This window comes from Conger conger, chromosome 3 (assembly GCF_963514075.1).
Source record: "Conger conger chromosome 3, fConCon1.1, whole genome shotgun sequence".
Lineage (NCBI taxonomy): Eukaryota > Metazoa > Chordata > Actinopteri > Anguilliformes > Congridae > Conger > Conger conger.
Genome location: NC_083762.1, coordinates 62,715,616 through 62,738,371, shown reverse-complemented (window position 1 = coordinate 62,738,371; position 22,756 = coordinate 62,715,616). Strand labels below are relative to the sequence as shown.

General features: G+C 41.6%; 1 protein-coding gene across 5 annotated transcripts in view; it reads left to right on the top strand.

The window, feature by feature from the left end:
* The first annotated feature begins 924 nt into the window (after positions 1-924).
* LOC133123804 (signal transducer and activator of transcription 4-like) overlaps positions 925-22,756 on the top strand; it is a 97,525-nt gene continuing 75,693 nt past the window's right edge. Inside the window, exons 1-23 of one of the 5 annotated variants that reach the window (XR_009708249.1) lie at positions 925-1,068; positions 2,074-2,199; positions 2,698-2,833; positions 3,000-3,098; positions 3,183-3,275; positions 3,363-3,441; positions 3,681-3,766; positions 4,021-4,172; positions 4,462-4,620; positions 5,845-5,937; positions 6,365-6,424; positions 7,577-7,594; positions 7,969-8,059; positions 8,267-8,329; positions 9,731-9,814; positions 10,298-10,396; positions 10,947-11,082; positions 11,383-11,435; positions 11,714-11,808; positions 13,331-13,467; positions 13,896-14,099; positions 14,575-14,617; positions 14,720-15,972. Coding sequence is in view for 4 of the 5 variants with exons in the window: in XM_061234372.1 (XP_061090356.1) it covers positions 1,034-1,068; positions 2,074-2,199; positions 2,698-2,833; positions 3,000-3,098; positions 3,183-3,275; positions 3,363-3,441; positions 3,681-3,766; positions 4,021-4,172; positions 4,462-4,620; positions 5,845-5,937; positions 6,365-6,424; positions 7,577-7,594; positions 7,969-8,059; positions 8,267-8,329; positions 9,731-9,814; positions 10,298-10,396; positions 10,947-11,082; positions 11,383-11,435; positions 11,714-11,808; positions 13,331-13,467; positions 13,896-14,099; positions 14,575-14,617; positions 14,720-14,840 (2,262 nt within the window). In the remaining variant the exon portion in view is untranslated. Of the gene's footprint in view, positions 1,176-2,073; positions 2,200-2,697; positions 2,834-2,999; positions 3,099-3,182; positions 3,276-3,362; positions 3,442-3,680; positions 3,767-4,020; positions 4,173-4,461; positions 4,621-5,844; positions 5,938-6,364; positions 6,425-7,576; positions 7,595-7,968; positions 8,060-8,266; positions 8,330-9,730; positions 9,815-10,297; positions 10,397-10,946; positions 11,083-11,382; positions 11,436-11,713; positions 11,809-13,330; positions 13,468-13,895; positions 14,100-14,574; positions 14,618-14,719; positions 17,181-22,756 lie in introns of those variants that run through there. The other 4 variants (XM_061234373.1, XM_061234372.1, XM_061234374.1 and 1 more) reach the window with 4 other exon arrangements.

Here is a 22,756-nt window from a genome sequence, read left to right as displayed (position 1 = left end):
CACCTCATACATTCTGTCAAATATGGCAGGTATTACGAATCATTCCAGGAGCTAAGTCTACTTCTTTCAACAATAGGTGGCAGAGACCAGGAAGATGCAGGAGAGTAGAGAGAGCCCAGACACATGAAAGGCAAAAAGCTGAAAGGCTACATGAGACGTAAAACCATTTGAGAAGCTACACAAGCCTGGATATTTTCTATACATTCATCATTTTAATTTATTATTTTAGCTGAAATCCCACGAGGATGAAGGGTGAACACTTTTGTTTATTGATCAAAGCAACCCAGATGTAGGCAGAATAAGTGTCTTTATTCAACGACTGGTTTGTTCCTCTTCCCTTCTGAAAACCATTCTGATATTCTAACAATAAACCTTGGTTTTCTCGAAAATAAGACAGCCCCTCATTAATCATTCCTTCAATAATTTTGCATACATGGGATGTTATTGCTATTGGTTGATAGCTTGAGCGAATGACTGCACCTTTTCCTGGTTTCCTGATGGGTATTATTATTGCTTCCTTCCAAACTCGAGGTAACTTGCCTTCTTCCCAAATTGTACTATACAGACACAACAATTTATTTAATCCCCCATAAACATGATCGACCAATTTCAACATACCATAGCATATTTCATCTATTCCTGGGGCCTCTGATAAATTGTCTGAACTATGCATCTGTACAAATGTCATAAGCATAAGCCTTATCCATATAAGTCACTCCCACGAAATACTTCCTGTGTTTCGCTGCTTACCTGCCTCGATACAGTATGCATGACAATGAACACAACCTTTACCCATTCTGATTGGTTAACATTGCTGGTTTAACAGGAATACTGGAGACGTTTTCTGGAAACTTCCAACGAAAAGATGATTGGTCCGGAAAAGCGTTCCAGGTCACACCCTAGCTTACCTCAGGTGTTAAATTGCAAATCAGCACTGACTGCGTTTTAGTTGTTCTGAAGGTTATTTCGCATGTTGCACTTTACACGCATTGTTCATGTAACTCCTGAACCGCTACCCAGTCGTTGAAAAGTAATGACAGAGGCATTCTCTATGACAAGAAAACCTGGGTAAGCTGTAAGATCATCACATAAAAGGAACCTGCGCGACGGAGAATTTTCTCGCTAGCTGTACGGTTGCAGATTTGGCTAAATTAATATCGCCGCGCGGAATACAGGTGTGTAGCCTACATTTATGAAATTGAAAACCATTTTAACGTTTAAAGATTAAAATTGTGATTATTAATTGTAAACTGTAATTATGACTTTTAATTGGCTAAGTAGGCCTATGTAGGTAGCACTAACTTCCTTGTTCTTATTTTTGTTGTTATTATTATTATTATTATTATTATTGTTATTATTATTATTATTATTATTATTATTAGTAGTAGTAGTAGTAGTAGTTGTTGTTGTTGTTGTTTTTGTTGTTGTAATGGTAGTCTGTAGTAGTAAACATGAACAGCATGTATTCTATACATTATGCTATTTGTCGGTCGTTTATTTTATCTTTTGCTATATCCTGTAAATATCTCTGCATGCCCTTTCTTTGTAGACCTTCACATTTGAATACAAATATTTGCAGTGACTGTGAATGGAAATCCCTGAAAAACCTTTATATCTATTTATTTAGAGAATGAGTCAGACAAAATAGTCAAAATAATAAATCAGCCTTGTCCTGAAAAAAAGGAGGACCTGATCAATAAATAGTTTCATTGCATATCTTCTCCCATAGTTATATTATATTTATATATAGAGTTCTTTAGAGGGATTTGTAGCTTGAGCTACATGATATGTATTTTTTAATGCAGATTTTATGTCTGATTTGAAATGTGTATTATCAATATTATTTGGTGGATATGTAGAGGATACATCCCTTTTACCCTTTTACAGTTACTTTAAGCCTTTACACAAAACTGAAATATAACATACCAAATTTTAATAGAACGGATGTTCCTCAGCTTCATCTATTTAATGTGCAGTGTGTGTATATTCTGTGCTACCATTACATGTACAGAATTATTTCTTTAGTTGTTGCTTTTTTATTATTAATAGTCACTTTCACTTTCAATTGCACAGAATGAATCAATGGGAAGAGGTCCAGAAGCTTGATGTGGGGTTTCAGGAGCAGGTGGCCAACCTGTACAAAAACCTTCCAATGGAGTTGCGGCACGTGCTAGCCACTTGGATCGAGAGCCAGGACTGGTTGGTGTTCACAAGCATCGGATCCTAATATATTAATTTCTCTCACTATTGAAGACTCTGCAGCACTACTTCCACCACCACTACATTAACCATCCGCCTCCCCCTCCATTTAGGGAACCAAAAGTAATTGGACAATTGGCTGCTCAGCTGTTTCTTGGCAAGCTATTTGTCTTTGCATCATTAGTTCATGCACTAGAAAGCTAGAATTGATTCTACAGTAGGTGTGGAACTTGCATTTGGAGTCTGTTGCTGGTGTCTCTCAACATGAGCACCAAATAAATGTCAGTGCCAATGAAACAGGCCATAGTGAGAAAAATAAATTGGGCATAGCCAAAACATTGGCTGTGTCAAAATCAACTGTTTATTACATTATAAGGAAGCACTGGTGAGCTCAGCAATCATATTTTTTGTTGTTGGGAGACCAATGACAAACACTGGTTGCCGGAGGTTTCCGAAATATTGAAATCACTGCCCTGTCTTGTTGGTTTGTGTTGTCAGGGAGACGGCCTCGACTCATGAGCCTGTGGCTGTGGTCCTGAACTCCAGCCTCCTGACTGAGCTTGAAAAGCAGTACTCTCATCACCACAGCCTCCTTCACAGGCACATGCTGAGAAGAATCAAGGAACAGCTTCAGGTGTGCAGCTGCCCTCTCCATCAGCCAATCACTCCTTTGTCCATATACACTGCAGTGTGTCTTGGCAATCAATGACAAATTGAAAACTAGTATATGGACTAGCATATGAGCAAGACAACAAATCTCGTGCTCTCTCGCTCTCTCACTCTCTCGCTCTCTCTCTCAGGAGACATACAAAGGCAGCCCCTTGTCCATGGCCAGGGACATAGCCACCATTCTGAGCGAGGAAAAACGGATAATTGCAATGGCCGGTGAGATGGAGCAGGTACAGTACACTAGGAGGTGTGCTCTGCTGTTTCTGAAGCCTTCTGCTGTCCTGTTATCTCAGTCTTCTTCCCTGCCCCACCAGGGATCCCAGGAAATGTGTAAGCAGAGTTCTCCGGTACCTGAGAGACACAAGCACATAGACAGTCAGGTGGCCATCACCAGTTTCAGATTGCAGGTAGGACACACCTCTTCTGCTGACCAGGTATGTGTCCTTCATTAAGAGGATGGCACAGTCAGAATAGCTTTTCTCCTTTGCCGGCAGAGATTGGATCAGGAAATAAAGGGTATGGTGGACATGCAGGACGACTTTGATTCCCGCTACAGAAAGGTCTTCTCTGGAGGTAGGCAAATTGCAAGGCACACTCCACTACCCTCACTGGATAAAAAGCAACAATCTACCAGAAACTTCCATGAAGTTATGATATCACAACGATATTAACCAAGACAAATGGAAAAGCTAATTTCTCTGGGTTTTGGTTTGCCTTTGTGAAAAAGAATCGCAATTGGCTTGAAAATAATTTTCTGTTTTTCTGTCTTATGCTCTCACTTGTAAAACACACTGCCTTTCTATTCTGCTCAGATCTAGCCAATGGTGACCCAGAGTGTCAGAAACAGGAAACTGTTGAGTTGCAAATGATATTCAATGAACTTGACTCTAAACGGAAGGTGGGTCTTGTTCCAGACCATTCTTTTGAGTTCCCATTCTTTTCCATTTGAGTGAAAAGATACAAGATCGCTCCAAGGCGTGTGTGTGTGCGTGTATGCGTCCGTGGAGAGAGATGGTCAGCATGTTTGTGACAAGATTGTGCGTTTCAGTTGAGAGGTTTTCAGACTGCATGTGATTCAGCATGTCTGACCATGGGTGATCAGCTGTTGTGATGCTAGCCCATTGAGACGGGATGGGTGGGGTCTGTTTACAGGAAGTCCTTGCCGAAATGATGGCGGTTATCATAGATATCGATGTGCTGATGAAGTCTGTGCTTGCCCTTGAGCTGAAGGATTGGAAACGGCGTCAGCAGCTTGCTTGCATCGGGGGACCATCATCGACTGAACTTGACCAGCTCCAGAACTGGTACAGAACCAACCCTTCTAAATACATACACCCCCCCCCCCCCACACACACACACACGTACACACACATGCAGAGTGTGTGAGTATGTTTCTCTTTTTTTCTCCTCTGCGCAACTAACTTTCAGACCTGTCCCTGCTGTATATACACACATGCACTCATTTATCCTATAGGCTGTAACCTTTACCTATGTGACTCACAGAGGCGCCAGGCTTCAACCACAGGGATCAATCATTCAGTATGGTAGATGCACTGAAGGCAGCTTGATTTGTGTTCCATCTTCGCCCTGCAGGTTCACAATAACAGCTCAGAGCCTGTTCCAGATCAAACGGCAACTGGACAAACTGTCTGAGCTGGGCAGCAAAGTCACCTACGTGAACGACCCTGTCACACAGCAGAAGGCTCAGCTAGAGGAGCAGGTCATACACCTCATTTCCCACCTCATTAAAAGGTATTGTAGTGGTAATGTAGAGGCAGCTGCACTCACACACCCATAGGTACACACACAACATTTACCTATGATCTCATAAACAGTTACATAAACATATACAGTGAGGGTAGTGAGTATTCGGGTAATGATACAATTCTTGTTTTGTACTCCAGCACATTGGATCTGTTAATGTGCAGATTGTCACCTTTAATTTCAGGGTATTTGCATCCATATAGGGTGATCTGTGTTGGAATTACAGATCTCACCATAATGAATGAAAAACCCTAAACACCTGATAGACAGATCTGAAACATTCTTTAGGAGGCAGGTGTGGATGTGTCAGTGACTACTCTATAGAAGACTTCAGATCTACAGAGGCTATACTGCAAGATGAAAACCACTAGTTAGCTGTAAAAATAGGACAGCTGGGTCACAGTTTGCTAGGTAGTACCTAAAAGAGCCTGCAGAGTTCTGGAAAAAGTTATTGTAGACAGATGAGACCAAGATTGACTTGTAGCAGAGTGATGGCAAGAGCAAACTGTGGAGGCTAAAAGGAACTGGCCAAGAACCAAAGCACCGACCTCCTCTGTAAAACATGGTGGTGGGGGTGTTATAGTTTGGGCAGCAGCAGAATGAATTCTGAAGTGTGGTCAGACAACAACTGTGGTCCTCATGTTGACAAATGCCAATAACAGACTCCAAAGGCATTCAGAATCCTAGAATTAAGACTCAATACTGAAAGCTTTCTTATACCTGTACTAAGGAAGTGATTGAATACACCTATCTACAGCTGAGAAGCCAACTGTCTGATTACCTTTGCTCCCCTAATTGGATCACCTAATATGGATGTACATACCCTCAAAATAAAGGTGACATTCTGCTTTCTAACCTCACCTTTATTGTTTCAAGACCAAATACTTATGGATATCACTATACCTGGTCTCATAAACAGGTACACACTCTGTCACCTCAAACAAGTACATGATGTATTTTATGCAGAGCATCTCTTTGTATATCAAGACAGAGACTAATTGAAGGTGACGTGCAATATTTCCTACATTGTCAAAAGTGGGGTTCAACTAAAAAAATTAAATGTGGGTTACTTCAGGATATTCCAAGCCATCTACTAATCATTGATGAGTGATATCTCATGAAAGTATGGTGCCCTTTCAATGGCAGGGCTGTTATTTTCAAGCACACATCTAATATGGTGTCTTGTTGTGTCACTGTAACATCACTCCACAGCTCATTTGTGGTGGAGCTGCAGCCCTGCATGTCCAACCTGTCTCAAAGACCTCTAATCATAAAGACTATGACCCACTTCTCCAGCAAGGTCAGGTGAGGGAGATCCACCACACATCTTGTGCTTCTTTTTGCTGCAGAGGATGACTGCCTGGCTGCAGTGTATGAGTATATGGGCAGAATGTAGCGTAGTAGTTAAGGTACATGACTGGGACCCGCAAGGTTGGTGGTTCGATCCCAGTGTAGCCACATTAAGATCCGCACAGCCATTGGGCGTTTAGCCCTTAACTCTGCATTGCTCCAGGGGAGGATTATCTCCTGCTTAGTCTAATCAACTGTTAGTGGCTTTGGATAAAAAGCATCAGCCAAATTACATGACATGTGTACTTGTTAAAACAGTTTCCAGCATTTTGACCTGCATGTTAAATGTTACACATTTTATTGCTTTGATTTGGAAAACTCACAAGTCATTTTATACATTTTATGCATTCTTCCCCTAACCCTCACACATTTTATTTTTCAGATTGTTGGTTAGACTACCAGAGGTGGACTATCAGCTGAAAGTTAAGATATCATTTGACAAGTAAGTTCATTGAATAAGAAAAGAGTGCGGGCTAAAATTGCACCATATCATCCACTATTTTGCCAGATTAGGTTATCTTTTTTCTCTAAATGGTAAATTCATGTGGACCACAAATCTTTGCTCAAACATAAAATATTTTAATTTGTGCTCAGGGTGTTTTATTATTTATTTATTTAAGATTACAATATAAGTGCGCAAAAATGTTCCAGCCCCAAAAGCTTAAAACAAGTGCCGTTACACTAAAGTAAAGATAGCAGTATTAACAATTTAAAAGTAGACAATTTAAACCGAGTGAAACCACAGTAGCACCACTAAATAAAAAGTAATAAATAATAAACAAATAAATAATAATAAAAAGAGGCACAATCATTATTATTGAAGTTATTAAACTGTGATTTGGAGTACATGAATTTTCCGACAACCCTTGACCGCAGTGACCTTAACTGGCTACACTGGTTTCCGATTCCCCCTATGAATTGTCAGCTGTTTCTGGCATCCCCCCTTCCCCATATCCTCAGTTATTCAATGTTTTGCTCCTTGATTTAATTTGTTCAACAGCCAAGTTCAATTCATCTCTGGTGAGTCCTGCTATGTGTTTCTTCCACCCATGAATTCAGCCAGCTGATTTAATGAATTAGTTCTGGCTGAATACCTGTGTCAGTGAGGAAATTCAGTTGATTGGGACAAAAGGGAGGAATTTTATTTTATTTTCACGAAACATCTTAAGGCTAAAAGTAGGTACTAACTTGCCATTTTAATTTTCTAACTCTGGGAGCGTCTGTCCTCACTTAACGACTCCTAAGCTTTTGGTCTAAGAGTAATTTGCAAAGCACCACAGCTCCTGAGCTTTTAAAAAGGTGTCGCACCAATCCTGAGGGAATAACGTATTATAAATATAATAGAGTGGACAGAACTTTGGACATGGAAAGGACATTTTTTATATGTTCCCATGCTACTCTATTGGCTTTTGAAGAGCTCCTGACTCCTAATTTCCCTTTATAGCAATAATGTCCTTCCTTTCATGAGCCACCTAGGCAAGAAGTAAAAGCTGTCCTTGCATTTGGTTACACATTATTTGTTAAATAAGTTACAGTGTCTGTGGTTTCCCACATACGTGCCAGGGTTTATGTTTCTCTCATCCCATTTCCACAGGGACTGTCCTCCCCAAGGGTGAGTGTATTTTCCCTCATCTAATACTTTTGTTAGTATCTGTCTTGTTGTTTAATACTGTCATAAGTCATCAGTCATTTCTGTGCATTTGTATGAATGTATGCAGTGTTCAGACTAGAGCACTGTATGTACAAGGTACTCCATTTTGTTTCTTGGTTTATTCATGTTCTGTCCATCATTCAGCTTTTTCTTCCCAATGTTGAATTACCTGCCTTATTTTAAGTCAGTCCTTTGCTGCAGATGTCGACTTGGGAAAGCAGACTATTTCTGTTCTTGAACCATTTCAGAAAATGGTTCACAATATATAATAACCTGGGGGGGGATTGTTCCCATTTCACCTCAGTGAAATTGTTTTGTTAATGTGGTATGTGCAGGAGTCGACATTTTACCATGTTGGGCAAGGATGAAAAAGTGATGGATGTGGAGCCATCAAATGGCTGTCTCTCTGCAGAGTTCAAATGCCTGGTAACTTCAGCCTTTTTCCTGTTTGACATGTAATAGCATAAAGACTCATGTCTTAGCTCAAACTTCTGCTAGTAATGTTACCTAGGCCTGCCTAAATCGTGACCCAAACTCATAATTCCACAGCAAAAGTGAGCCAAGATACTCTGCATGTCTTTCATACTTAAGCACCTTGAATGAAATGACACAATCACGGTTTACTCCCTGTAGGAGCTGAAATCTGTAAATGGAATGAAGGGGCATGAGGTGAGACAAACACACAATCCTTCTGAGGTAACATAGTACTGTCTTGCAGGCATTTTGTCTACAGTTCTGTCTTTAGCATTCAGTGCATTGGAGTGCATCTCATTCATCATGTAACATGCTAACATTTATTGTACACCAACTTGCTAATGCAAGTATTTAATCAGCTAGTCATGTGGCAGCAACTGAATGCATAAAAGCATGTAGATATAGTGAAGAGGTTCAGCTATTGTTCAGACCAAATTACAGAATGGGAAAGGACATTTGGGGAAATGTGATCTAAGTGACCTTGACCGTGGAATGGTTGTTGGTTCCAAACAGGGTGGGACAAAAGTGTGTTGGAATTTTCCCAATTAAAGTCCCAATTTTCTGGGAATTTTGAGGTACATTTGGGAATTTTTAGGTAATTTGGGGGATTTATACTGTCAACAATATATAAATTATGGGTATGTCTTTGTTTTTTTATGTATTGGACATATTTGATGAGTCACTGAAAATTGTTCGGGAGAAAACCATGGGAAATAAGAAATGTCAGCAAACATGACATTGGTTCAATATGAAAACATTTATATTTATGTTTTTTGTTCAAATGCAAGTTCAACAAAAATAAAGTGCTCACTGAGTGCATGTCACTCATTCACTAAAACCCTGGAAATCTACATTTAGATTGAACTTCCCCATGAATGACAATAGAGGGCAGTATTACACTGACAGTGATAGATCATGTGCTTAAACATTACCTGACTAAAGTGCTGCTCAGACTGAACTAGAATCACTAGTGAAGGCACGGTTTAACTGCAGGTGCTATGGTATGATAGTTATCAGAGCTACTACCATTCATCTGTAAATTCAAGATGCCTTTCTAATACAGATCTGACTATAGAACTCCCATGTGAAAAGAGATTTTGGCCAAACTACAGATGAAAATCACACCTGATACTTAGATGGTCCACAAACATATCATGTAGACCTGTATACCAGCTTGTTAATGCAAATATCTAATCGACCAATCATGTGGCAGCAGCTCAAAGCAAAAAAGCATGCAGCTGTGGTCAAGAGGTTTAGTTATTTTTAACACATCAGAATGGGGAAGAAATGTGATCTAAGTGACTTGGACCGTGGAATGGTTGTTGGTGTCAGACAGGGTGGTTTGAGTATCTCAGAAACTGCTGATCTCATTGGATTTTCACACACAGCTCTTAAGTTGACAGAGAATGGTCTAAGAAACAATAAACATCCAGCGTGGCTGTTCTGTTCGCAAAAACTCTTTGATAATGAGAGAGGTCAGAGGAGAATGGGCAGACTGCTTTGAGCAGATAGGAAGGCGACAGTAGCTCAAATAACCCCATGTTACAGCAGTGGTGTGTGGAAGAGCAGATCTGAACATTCCTATCTCCACTAACTGGAAGTAATGTTTGCTGCTTTTCTCAGGGTTTTCTTACAGTGACAGAGGAGCTCCATGCTATCAGCTACCAGGCTCAGTTCTGCATGCAAGGCCTAACTATGGACTTGGAGGTCAGTCCTTTGCTATGTTCATTTCTGGCTAATATAAGGGGCTTCTAAGGTAAACCTCTGGGAAATGGAGAGGATGTATACCGTAAGAAAAGTAAATGTGCACTTCAACAGACAGAAGTGCCAGTGTACCCCTAAAACGTTGTTAAACAGGGAACAGTCCTGGGTGCCCTCTAAATTATTACATGTGAATTCTATGTCAAATATCTCTGCAAATATACGCTTTTCGAATGGTTAAACTGAGGTCCTGACTCACTGTGGCCATTAGAAATCTCACAACAATCATTACTGCATGTAGAGAGTTCTGTGGTGTCCTGATGAGCTTCCCAAACTGGCTTTGTTTGAATGGCCACTCATTCACCACCAGTTTAATTGCCTCTATAATTTCCTCCCTCTCCACCTTCACTACGAAGCACTGAGTTCCTCAGATGAAAAATACTATACTATTGATTCATGCAGGCTCTCTGGTGTGCCTCCCCTCTGTAGACAAGCTCACTTCCCCTGGTGGTCATCTCCAATGGCATCCAGATGGCCAGCGGATGGGCCTCAGTCATGTGGTATAACATGCTGACCGATGAACCCAAGGTAATCTGAGGGCTCATTCACATTAGAGCTAAATACAGTTCCTCATTTTAGTGCTTATTTTTGTGACATTTTACACATAGCTTGATTGTGAACAAGAGTGACAACTAGTTTTGACGAGTCCTTCTCAAAACAAGTATCAACGAGTTAAGTTAATTCTTGTTCCCATGTAAATTAGCTTATTTGTGCAAGTATGGATAGGATCGGAAGTTGACAACTGGTAACAGATATACAGTGATTAACTGCAATACTGTCTGACCTATCTTCACTCCTTGAAAGCAGACAGCACATTCAAACTACAGTGCCTGCAGTGCCAGTTGCCCCCTTCCTGATTTCCACATTTATTGTGGCTTTGCCACACTGAATGGTTAGCCAAAATGTAAAATGAGACAAAGGGAAACTGTGTAAACACAAAAATGAATATATAATGTATTTAATGAAAAAAGTTATCAAACACCCATATCACCCATGTGAAAAATATGTACCCTCAAACTTAATAACTTAATAAACCCCCCCAACCCCACCCCACCCCACTCTTTCATTTTGCACCCAGAATCTGTCATTCTTCAGTAGCCCGTCAAGTAGCAGCTGGTCCCAGCTGTCTGAGGTTCTCCACTGGCAGTTCTCCTCCTCTGTTGGGCTTGGTCTCAACAGGGAACAGCTGAGCATGCTGGGAAATAAACTCCTGGGTGAGTCAGCAGGCGCCACACACTCATACAGCAGTTTCAACCAACTATTCTTGGAAAACACTTATCTTAATTTGTTCAAAAATGCTGAACTCCAGGAAGTCTTGCAAATTTGTCAGCTGCTCTGCATAAAGTGCTCTGCTCTGCAAACAGACATCACTTTTGCTAACATGCTAGTGATATAAATTCCCTCACTAAGACTGTGCTGTCTGCGGCCAGTCTCATGAAACAGTGCTATCAAAGTGTGTTTTCAGATCTTGCTGACACAGTGCTTTCTGCCATTGTATGTATAATTCACTACAGGTCCACAGACCTCCTACAATGACTGCCAAGTTTCTTTGGCTATGTTCTGTAAGGTAAGGGAATGAAATGGCCATTTTACAACAGCAATGCATTGACATATCTTCTTGTTGGACTTGATAGGTTTATTTGTATGAAATTTGTATGAAACAGTAAGCCCACAAACCTCAATATAATACGAAGCTGTGAGACTTTCTGTGGCGATGGAGGCCTCAGGTGACTGAAGAATTGAAAACAACCCTTAAGGACACAATAAATTCATGTATTAACCCTTCAGTGTTAGAGGCATTTGTATACTGCTATATAAGCGAATATGTCCTCTCACATTTTTCAGGAGCACCTTCCTAAGAGGACTTTCAGTTTCTGGACATGGCTGGACTCCATCTTGGACCTCATCAAGAAACACCTGCAGCCCCTCTGGATGGATGGGTGAGAGTCCGAGGGAGAAAGTTCCACTGAAACTACAACTACCGTAAATCCTCAAATTGTGTCCGGGGTCTTTTATTTACTTAGGCTGCACAAAGCACAGGCCTTTATTTGGGGCAGGCTTGTATTCGAGGCAGGCCTTTATTTCTTATTAGGCTTCTGTTGTAGAATTTTATTCTTAGAAATAAAGTAAAAGGCTACACTTAAAGTGGGCCAACACTGTTCAACACTTCCTGTAACCGTTCAGAAATCAATTAGTGTAGGCTAATCAGGAAACACCGTTTGGTCATAGTGTCAGTCTAAACAGACTTAGTTCATTGCAAATATTCTCAAACACAATAAATCACATGCAAGTCCAGAATCCATAAAATAACAACTTGCCAGACACGCCTTCATGAACAATAACAAATTAGCGTTGATAACAGCGTTTTATTGTGAGACATGCGTTTCGTTTGAAGCAGCATACCAGTAGGCTATCAAAAGATTTTCCCTTTGGTTTGGGATTTAATTTACTTTTGGACTGTTTGATTCTATTGCTAAATGTTGGGACTGATGGGCACTGAAATCTGGAGGGTATTTGATGGTTCACTGTTAAGTTTTATGTAGTTGAAAGAGAGTCGGGATTTCCACCCGTCTGTTTATTGCGAGCCAAGGAAGCCGCTTTCATTCATTCATTGAACGTGCGCTGTGCTGTAAATACAAGGAAACCTTATTGCGTAGCCAAGTAGCCTAAATTGAGTTAATTTTTTATTTTGCCTGATTGAGTTTTTATTAAATTCGTAGGCTGGAATGCCTCACGGCAACAATTGTGTTTAAATGTATACTGCTTCAGCCTTTGGCAAGCTACTTAGAAGGGGGCGGCAAGCGACTAGTAGCTTGAGAGCAACGTGTTGGAGGCCCATGGTGTAGGACAATGACTTTTCAATGGCAAAGTATTAAACCAACCAGCAATATAAAATATAAAATATTATTTAATTGAGTTAAATCGAAACAATGTCTTCTAGTGCTCATGGACTGATAGCCCTACTGGTAGGCAATATTACCCCAGCTTGTATTTGGGGGCCGGCCTTTATTTGTCCGAATCAGCCACGCCGATATTATCCGAGGCCCGGCAAATAGAATCCCGGACACAATTTGAGGATTTACTGTACTTACAACTAAGAGATTCATTTTGAGATGTCCCCACCTTTACTTGACATCTAAACTATTATGTCATGGCCATCTTCTGTCATTCTGTCATTTCAGCTTTGCATACTAGGTGCTTCCTGTAGGGAGAAATTGTATGCACAAGCTAAACCACCACCATTCCATGGTACTGATCAGTCTCACATACAAACTAATAAAACATTTTTAATTTTCACTTTTTTTACTGCCCATTGCCTTGAAAAGAGAGGTGCTGGTATGTGTTTGATGCTAGATCATCCTATCCCCTATTCACCCATAGACCTTTGATTTGCCATTGGGATATGGTTGGAGATATGGTGATTTGTACAGACCTGAGTTGAGTGCAGTCCTGGTAATGCAGGTTCATCATGGGATTTGTGACGAAGGAGAGCGAGAAGAGTCTGCTGGAGGGGAGGGAGGTGGGGACCTTTCTGCTGCGTTTCAGCGAGAGTCACCTGGGAGGAATCACCTTCACCTGGGTGGACAACTGCAGTGAAGGTGAGTGGCCCAATGTCACAGAACTGCCCGTCCCTGCTGCAAAGTTTTAGCAAGTGATAATTAATCATAATAATTTGTTGCATTCATATAGTGCTTCTCTCATACTCAAAGCGCTTTAGAGTGATGAGGGGGAAACTCGCCTCAACCACCATCAATGTGTAGTACCCACCCGGGTGATGTAACGGCAGCCATTTTACCCCAGAATGCTCACCACACATCAGTTAAGGTGGAGAGGGAGATATCTGCAAAATATGACAGCATTGTATACTGTAGTTGTGATATTCATGTGCTAGAACCTCAAGCTAAAAGGACTAAAAGACCCCCCCGCCCACACACACGCACACACACACACACACACACTTCATTCCACTTTTTTCTGATAATGTGCATATTGTATTTCTAAGCATTTGATGATGCATGTTTTTCAGGAAGGGTAAAGCTCAGTTCAGTTGTCCCTTACACAAAAAGCCGTCTGCCTATGCCTTTTGCCAACATTGTTTGCGAGTACAAGCTGATCATCGACGGTGTCCTAATCGAGCCGCTGAAGTTTCTGTACCCACGCACCCCCGTGGAGGAGGCCTTTGGGAAACACTGCATTACACCGCTGGTTGAAGGAAATGCATCTGCTCTGAGTGAGGACCAAACCCAACACAGGCCTCACTAGTTATCTGACTTGCACATTTACTGTATCGGTTTCACAGGCTCTCATTCACAGCCACTCTCTGAATAATGTACACAAATTCAAATTAAACTGTCGCTGTGCAAACTTGTCGCATATTGTCAAGCATTGTCGTGCTGCAGTTAAAGGGCTGACTTAGTAATAGTAAAGGCCCTAAAACCCCTATCAGGATGAGCACTAGGAGTTTACTGTCTGGAAATTACACACAAGTAAATACAAAACCTACATTTAGCCTGGTGCAGTTTGAAGTGTTGGGTTTTCACACATCTAGGCCAAAGCCTGAACTTAGTGCAAGACCCTGCATGCACATACCCCCCTATAATGGTAAAGGCGGCAGCCCTTAATGTCACAAACTGAATTCAAAAGCTTCAAATCTATGGTGGGACACTCAGTTGTAAATCTAAACAAGATTTTTTCCCCTCACACAGCATTTCCTTATGTCCATTCTGATTTGCTGCCCATCAGCATTCTGTAAGTAGACCTTTCTTATGCTTTGGTTTTCTTATTTCAGTTGGCTTTTTTTTTCTATGACAAGGTTTGTGTCCTGAAAGGGTTTTCTCTGTGATCTCCTAGTCCTACCACCAAGCTCACAGATTCCCCACATCCGGTCATGCCTGCTGGGTCACCATGGTCACCAAACCTCGAGAACATCCTAGATGACCTGCTGAATGACAATGAGATGTGCAACCTATAACCTGTATGGAAACCTAAAGCCTTATTGTGGGGTCTTTTGAGTTTTTAGTTGATAGAGTTTTAATTGATACAAATTACATGAGAATTTCATCTGAACAAATCTGAACAAATGGATTTACTGTATATATGCACACAGTGGTTTAAGTATTTGTAAATTGGGACCTTACATTTTCCAGGTAATTTTCAGTAATTTTACCAAAAATGTAAGTACCTAAATACCTCAATTTTACCTAAATAACCAACTTCTGCTTGCATGTCGGCATTGAATCACAAGGGCCTGAGTACTTTGGTCATTTCCTTCTATCTAAGACAGCGAAATTTGATGGACCTGTGTATTAGGAATAACTTAATCTCCTGACACCACACAAATTGAACCGCAAATAGAGGAGGATTGTCTAGATTCACCAGAGAAGATGAAGCTAATTGTGTAAGTAATTAGCCTAGGTCAAGTAAGTCAAGTTAAAATTTTTGTTGAAGCCTATTTTAGTCAAAAGATGAAGCTATTCCTAACACATAGGCCTATACAATTTTGCTGTCTTAGAAGGAAGGAAATTACTCAAATATATCAGGATTCTCCGCAGAATTGTTTAACAGAGTATTTATGTTCTTATGGGTTTGATGCGGAGAGGCAAGAAAAGGACGGGTTGGTTATTTAGGATAATACAGTTTTGCACCTTAAGTCATTTCTTGCTTCCTGGGCATGAAAACCACTAAAAAAAGACTATACAACAATAAGGGTTAAGAATCAGAAATAGTTAAGGCCAATGATCAAAGTTGTCTTAAGTTTAATTTTCTCTGAATATATAATAAAAGGGACAAAAAAAAGACTATATGTTATGATCCTGATTTCTGTCAGTTTATTCTGTGTTTTTGTAAATGTATTATTTTTCATATTCATGTCTGGTTTTCTGTTTACATTCATTAGTCTTTGCACTTGTCTTCCCCTGTGATGTCTGTATCTTTATGTTGTTCTGAGCCCGAGTCACTTCCCTGTCTTTGTGATTCACTGTTCGGGTTGTTTCAGGCCCTGCGATGGACTGGCTATTATGTTCCTGTGTTCTGTCCTGTGTTAGTTTATCATTTTTTATCATCATTATTCTTCTAATTTATTATTTTTCATATTCATGTCTGGTGTTCTGTTTATATTCATTAGTCTTTGCACTTCCCCTCTGATGTCTGAGTCTGAAAGTTTACTAGCCCAGTCACTCCCCTGTCTGCATGCCCCACTATTCGGGTGTTTACGGTAGTTCCGGGGTTCAACCTTCCTTCCAATCTTGCAATCCTTACTTCCTGCTTTCTCTCCATTTCATGTTTGTACATAGCACTAATATAAATGGTAAATGGAGTACAATTGATGCTTCTCATTCACCCATTCATACACACACTCACACACTCACACACTCACACACCAATGGCGATTGGCTGCCATGCAAGGTACCGACCAGCTCGTCAGGAGCAAATGGGGGTTAGGTGTCTCGCTCAGGGACACTTTGACACAGCCCGGGCATGGAATCGAACCGGCAACCCTCCGACTGCCAGACGACTGCTCTTACTGCCTGAGCCATGTCACCCCTGTAATATACTAATCCCAACTAACATAGTAGTTGTACAGTACTAATTATACTAACACACTAATATGTTTGTCAAACTAACAAACTAACATTCACTAGTTTTGGGTATTTGTAATTTAAATCACTTAACTAACTTAATAACGCGTCTCCAGTTTCAATTCTGTTCTGTAACTCCACCTCCCTATTCTATCACTGATTACTTGCTTAGTTTCAGCCAAATGTTCGCACCTTCTCTCCCCTATCACCACCTTCCTTAATTCTGTGCAATTGTCTACTCCCTGGTCTGGAGCCGTTTGTATTACATGTGTGTCTTTGTGAATCCAGTCCGCGTTTTTGTTTCCCCCTCATTATTGTGTTATTATGTTTCTCACCTGATGTTTATTTGTTAGACCGCCCTCACTCCCATGCCCCACCTCGGTTGTCTCATTCCCCTGTATATTCATACCTGTCAATTTCTGTTGCACTTTGCTAGTTCGTCTTATCCTGTTTTTGAGTCCCAAGCCCTTATATTCCTTTACCCTTGTTCTAGTTACCTTGTTCCCAAGCCTTTGCCCTTGTGGCATTCTGTCCCTGTTTTTTTGTCGTTTTTGTTTTCTGGATTTCTTGTTTATGACCCCTGCCTGCCTCTCTGGACTCTTCTCTTGTTTTGTGGACTCTGTACCTCTGCCCTGCTTCTAGACTGCCTACCTGGTTTTGAACTCATGCCTGTTTGGATTACGCTCTGTCTGCCCCTTATCCACCTGCTCATTAAACCAGCCATTTTTTCAACACCACTGAGTCTGCTATTGGTTCCTCTGCCCGCTGTTGTGACACTATAGAATAATGTAAACTCAAAAAGAAAATAATTACTAAAAGTGAAAGTGAAAAAGGTCTCTGTGGTGTATAACTTAACACTCTAGTAGGTGGTTCTATAAATGGTGGTGCATTTATATAGCGACTTTATCCAAAGCGTTGTACAATTGAGGCTTCTCATTCACCCATTCACACACACACACACACACACACACACACACACACACCATTGAGTATTTGACATCTTGAGACTGCATGTATTTTTTTCATTTTCTATTTTGGTGGGATTAAATAGTAACATGCAATAAACATAATGCTATGTTTTCAGAAGTCATGTACCAACTTTGCATGTGTTGTATGGGTTTATGTAAATATACAATTTCAGAAAATATACTACCCTTTTTATATTTTTATCTCAGATTTCTTTTTTTATCGGAGACTTCTTTGTGGATGATTCTGGTGGTACTTTCCGAGACAGGTGCTAAACTTTCACTTCCTGTACCTCAGAAAAAAAAACTCTTACCATAATACAATGGTTAAGGGGCAGTTCACCCCAGAAAGGTTATGCTGTAAGTTTCCACTTACTCAGAGTCTATCCACCCAGACAATTCTTCATTTCTCTGTGTAACTATCTACATGAATAGATAGTACTCTGGGTAAGTGGAAGTGTGAGTGAACTGCCCCTTTACTTGAGAAAAAAAAGAAGAAGAAATAGTATGGAATATAAATCCAGATTGGGCTTCATGGGTAGCCAGTAGGGGTGTAATGGTACACGGAAATCTTGATTCAGTGTGGCTCCATTTTGACTTCACAGTTTGGTAAAGCAGGAAAAAAATCTAAACAAACAGCCATAATTTCATAATTTGTGAAAAGCAAACTGGACATCATTTCTCACTGAACAAAAATGATGCACATTAACACAAAGTTAATGCACATGCATTAAAGCAAGGCAGTAATGGTGGAGTTTACAGCGTGTGCTGCACTGAAAGCCCAGTACTGAAAGAGAGAGCCTTGACAAACTAAGCGTGCTTTTCTGATGAGACACATGTTGCAGCTTCCACCGTTTCACAGAAGCCTCGTCTCTCCCCTGGTTGCATGTAGGTAGAGCGGCAACATAGAGGTGTGTTACGACCTGGTCTAGGGTCTGGCTGTGACAGGGTAAAGGATAGGAGATGGAATGCAGAATGGGGAATGGGACAGACACTGTAGACTGACAAGTAATTCCGGTCCTGTCTGCCTGACCAAATCTAAATAAACCTTACATGTATTCAAAGGTTTACCGGGCTCAAAGCAGGCATGTAGCCAACCCTTAACGGATATCAGGTCTCCTCCCAGCCAGGATCTCTCTGAAAAATAATAAAGTCAGAGTCAAACAAAATCAAAGCAATCACTAATCCACCAGACTCATACACGCAAAGACTGCTGAGCTAGTCTACCGAGAACGGGTCGGCCTGACATATGCTACATGAGTTGTTGATTTTATTTCATTTTTTTAATCGCCAGACTTTAATTTCTGGAACTTTACTTTACATAGTTCTTTTTAAAAACTCCCTGAGGTTTTATGGTTAATTGAAATGCTTTTTGGAATGGCAGATGAGTTTGTCATTTTCAGAGTGACAAGCAACATGGCTCCTTCAGCATCCATCTCAGTGCAGTGACCTCCATTGTTATGCCGGGAGGAACAGAGGAACCAAAAGCAGGCAGTGGTGCAGAAAAAATGGTAGGTGTAATGCAAAAGCAGGGGCAGACAGAGTGGAGTCAAAAAACAAGCCAAGGTCAAAACCACGGGGTCAGTGCAAAAAGGCAGAGGTACAAATATCCTAAACAAACAAAGAAGAGTCCAGGGAAGCAGGCAGGGTAAACCGGAAATCCAATAAACAAGGGCAAGGACTCAGGGGCAAGGGCAGGGGCAGGGGCAGGGGCAAGGGCAAGGGCAAGGGCAAGGGCACAAGGAGGCTAGAACTGGGGGAAGGAATAAAGGGCTCAGGATGAGAAAACTGGACAAGACGAACTAGCAGCGTGCAACTGAAAAGGACAGGTATAAATACACAGGGGAATGAGACAAACTAGGCGGGGCATGGGAGTGAGGGTGGTCTAACAAATAAACATCAGGTGAGACACATGAAAGGGTAATAGGACAATAACGAGGGGGAAATTAAAACGCGGACTGGATTCACAAAGACACATTTGTAATACAAACGGCTCCGGACTAGGGAGTAGACAATTTGCAGAGAATCAGGAGATGCAGGGATACGGAGAGACAGGTGCGAATACTTTGCTGAAACTAAGCAAGTAATCAGTGATTGAATAGGGAGGCGGAGTTACAGAACAGAATTGAAACTGGAGATGCGTTAGTAAGTTAGTTAAGTGATTTAAATGACAAATACCCAAAACTAGTGAATGTTAGTTTGTTAGTTTGACAAACATATTAGTGTGTTAGTATAATTAGTACTGTACAATTTCTAAGTTAGTTGAGATTAGTATATTAGTGCTATGTACAAACATGAAATGGAGAGAAAGCAGGAAGTAAGGAATGCAAGATTGGAAGGAAGGTTGAACCCCGGAACTATCGTAAACACCCGAATAGTGGGGCACACAGACAGGGGAGTGACTGGGCTAGTAAACATTCAGACTCAGACATCACAGGGGAAGAGGAGTGCAAAGACTAATGAATATAAACAGAACACCAGACAAGAATATGAAAAATAATAAATTACAAGAATAATGATAATAACCAATGATAAACAGACAGAACACAGGAACATAACATCCATACCTTCATCTCTACCAGGTCACATTTTGTCTGGAATGACAGAGGGAAAAAAACTAAAAGACAATTTCTTGTATCATTTAGCGATATAATTATTTTAGTCATGGGTTTTTAAAGCCTTAAGGATAAGGATAATTAGGATAATTTTTAGATCGCTAGTTTGCATTAGTAATTAGCAGTTTATATAGGCGTGCTCAGAGCGACACCGCTCCGTCCCATTTTGGAATGGTATGTTGTGTCAGCACCCCATTACGGTCTGCTCTCTCCCCTTCAGAATGCGCTTCCAGCGACGTGGCCCTCCACGACGACGGAACCCCACCAACCTCTGCTACCCCTCACTGACCCCCTGTGACAACTTCACAGTTGCAGGGGGGCTATGGAACTGTCAGTCTGCCACACGGAAGGCTGACTTCATTACGGGTTATGCCTCCCTCCTGTCCCTACAATTCCTTGCCCTCACCGAGACCTGGATTACACCAGAGAACGCTGCCACCCCCGCTGCCCTCTCATCCTCCTTCTCCTTCTCACACCCCCCCCGGCCCTCTGGCAGTGGAGGTGGCACTGGCTTGCTGATCTCCCCTTCGTGGAAATTCTCTGCGTTTTCCCTCACTGACCTATCCCTATCCACATTTGAATGCCACGCTGTCTCAATTACTCACCCTGTTAAACTTTATATTGTCGTTGTTTATCGTCCACCAGGTGCCCTGGGAAGTTTCCTTGATGAGCTTGACACTCTACTCAGCTCATTCCCTGAGGATGGCACCCCACTTATCCTCCTGGGAGATTTCAACATCCACCTGGAAGCCTCCCAGTCTGCTGCCTTCTTACCACTACTTCACTCCTTTGACTTCTCTCTGCAGCACTCTCCCCCAACTCACAAGGCTGGAAACCATCTTTCTGAGGAACTGCTCCTCTTCTAACCCCACTGTTACCCCTTTACACAAGTCCGATCACCACTTCATTTCCTTCTCCATCCCACTAGCTGCTCTACCTCCCTCCCCTTCTCTCACCCCCACTGTTTCTGTCCGATGTAACCTCTGCTCTCTATCGCCCTCCTCCCTTGCCCCCAGAGTCACCGCTTCCCTCCCTCCTCTTGAATCCTTCTCCAAACTACCCACTGATTCTGCATCTTCCGTGCTGCTTTCCTCTCTCTCCTCAGCCCTTGACTCTCTCTGTCCTCTTGTCTCCCGGCCTGCTCGATCCTCCCCTCCCAGCCCATGGGTTTCTGACCTTCTACGTTCCTCCAGGCCAAGCCTACGTGCAGCTGAGAGGAAGTGGAGGAAATCAAAAGACCCGTCGGACCTGTCTTCCTACCAGTCTCTCCTGGCGGAATTCTCCTCCGCTATCACCACTGCCAAAAGAAATTACTACCAAACAAAAATCCAGAACTCCACTTCTAACCCTCGTCAACTGTTCTCCATTTTCTCCTCTCTCCTCAGCACACCTCCCCCACCATCTCAGTCCTCGCTCACTGCTGATGACTTTGCGGTATTTTTTGACGAGAAGGTTGCAGATATCCGCAGCACCTTCGCGACCACCACCATTTCTATGCCTGCCTCCATTTCTGTGTCTGCCCCGTTTCTCCTCTTTCTGTCCCCTTACAGATGCCGATGTGTCTCACCTCCTGCTCTCCCACCGCCGTACTACTTGTGCCCTGGACCCCATCCCCTCAAACCTCTTTCAGGCAATCACGCCTGACATCCTCCCGTTTGTCACCTCCCTTGTTAACTCCTCTCTGTCCTCTGGCTGCTTTCCCTCATCATTCAAGAGGGCCTACATCACCCCGCTCCTAAAGAAACCCACTCTTGACCCCTCCTGCATTCAAAACTACCGTCCGGTATCTCTCCTTCCTTTTCTATCCAAATCCATTGAACGAGCCGCCTCCAACCAACTCTCTTCCTTCCTCTCTCAGAATAACCTGCTGGACCCCCACCAGTCCGGCTTCAGACCTGGCCTGGTTTTTATTGGCTGTTGTTGTATTCTAGCTGCCAACAGTGGTATGCTAGTTTGAATGTTGATTGTACTCTTCAAGGGTTCTGAATTTCTGTATGTTTACACTAGGACTCGGAACTGTACTGTCCTCTCAGGTCTACTTTTGCACTTGTTCTTGTGATTGATTTGCACTTTGTTGTACGTCGCTCTGGATAAGAGCGTCTGCTAAATGCCACGTAATGTAATGTAACGTAATGTTAATGAATCTGGGGGAGGGGGCATTTGGCACTTGCAGTAGTTACAGGTGTGAAAGAAACATTTCCTGTTCACACAATAAATAGGACTGACAGTGTTGTTCTTATAATTTCCTTGGCATTCAAGATAAGAAGCCAATGCATTTAAGTTGTCTTTCAAACAATGAGTAAAATACAAAAAATGGAATTACCTATTGTGAATTATCTATTGTACCAGAAAAAAATACTTGTACTAAATTCACAGTTTTGCTATGTTGACTCGTCATTTATGTTCTTTGTCTATATTATATATTCAATAATATTTGTCCTGGAAAACTAAATGTCAACATTGAACTTTGATTTTGTTAAAGCATGTGTTTAAATTTTGTGGAGATATATTGTTCTTGTGAGTGTGGGCCATGACTCTTTCTCTCTCATTATTGGGTGCACTGCACTATGTAAACAGACTTTCTGTTTACATGTTGTGATAATACCATGATGTGATTATTTAAACTACTCAGCAGGCATTCTGCAGCTGTCACCCGATTATGATGAAGCATAAACACTTAAAGCAAGCCTGCAGCCGCTGAATGCTAGATATCACTGCTGTTCCTAAGCT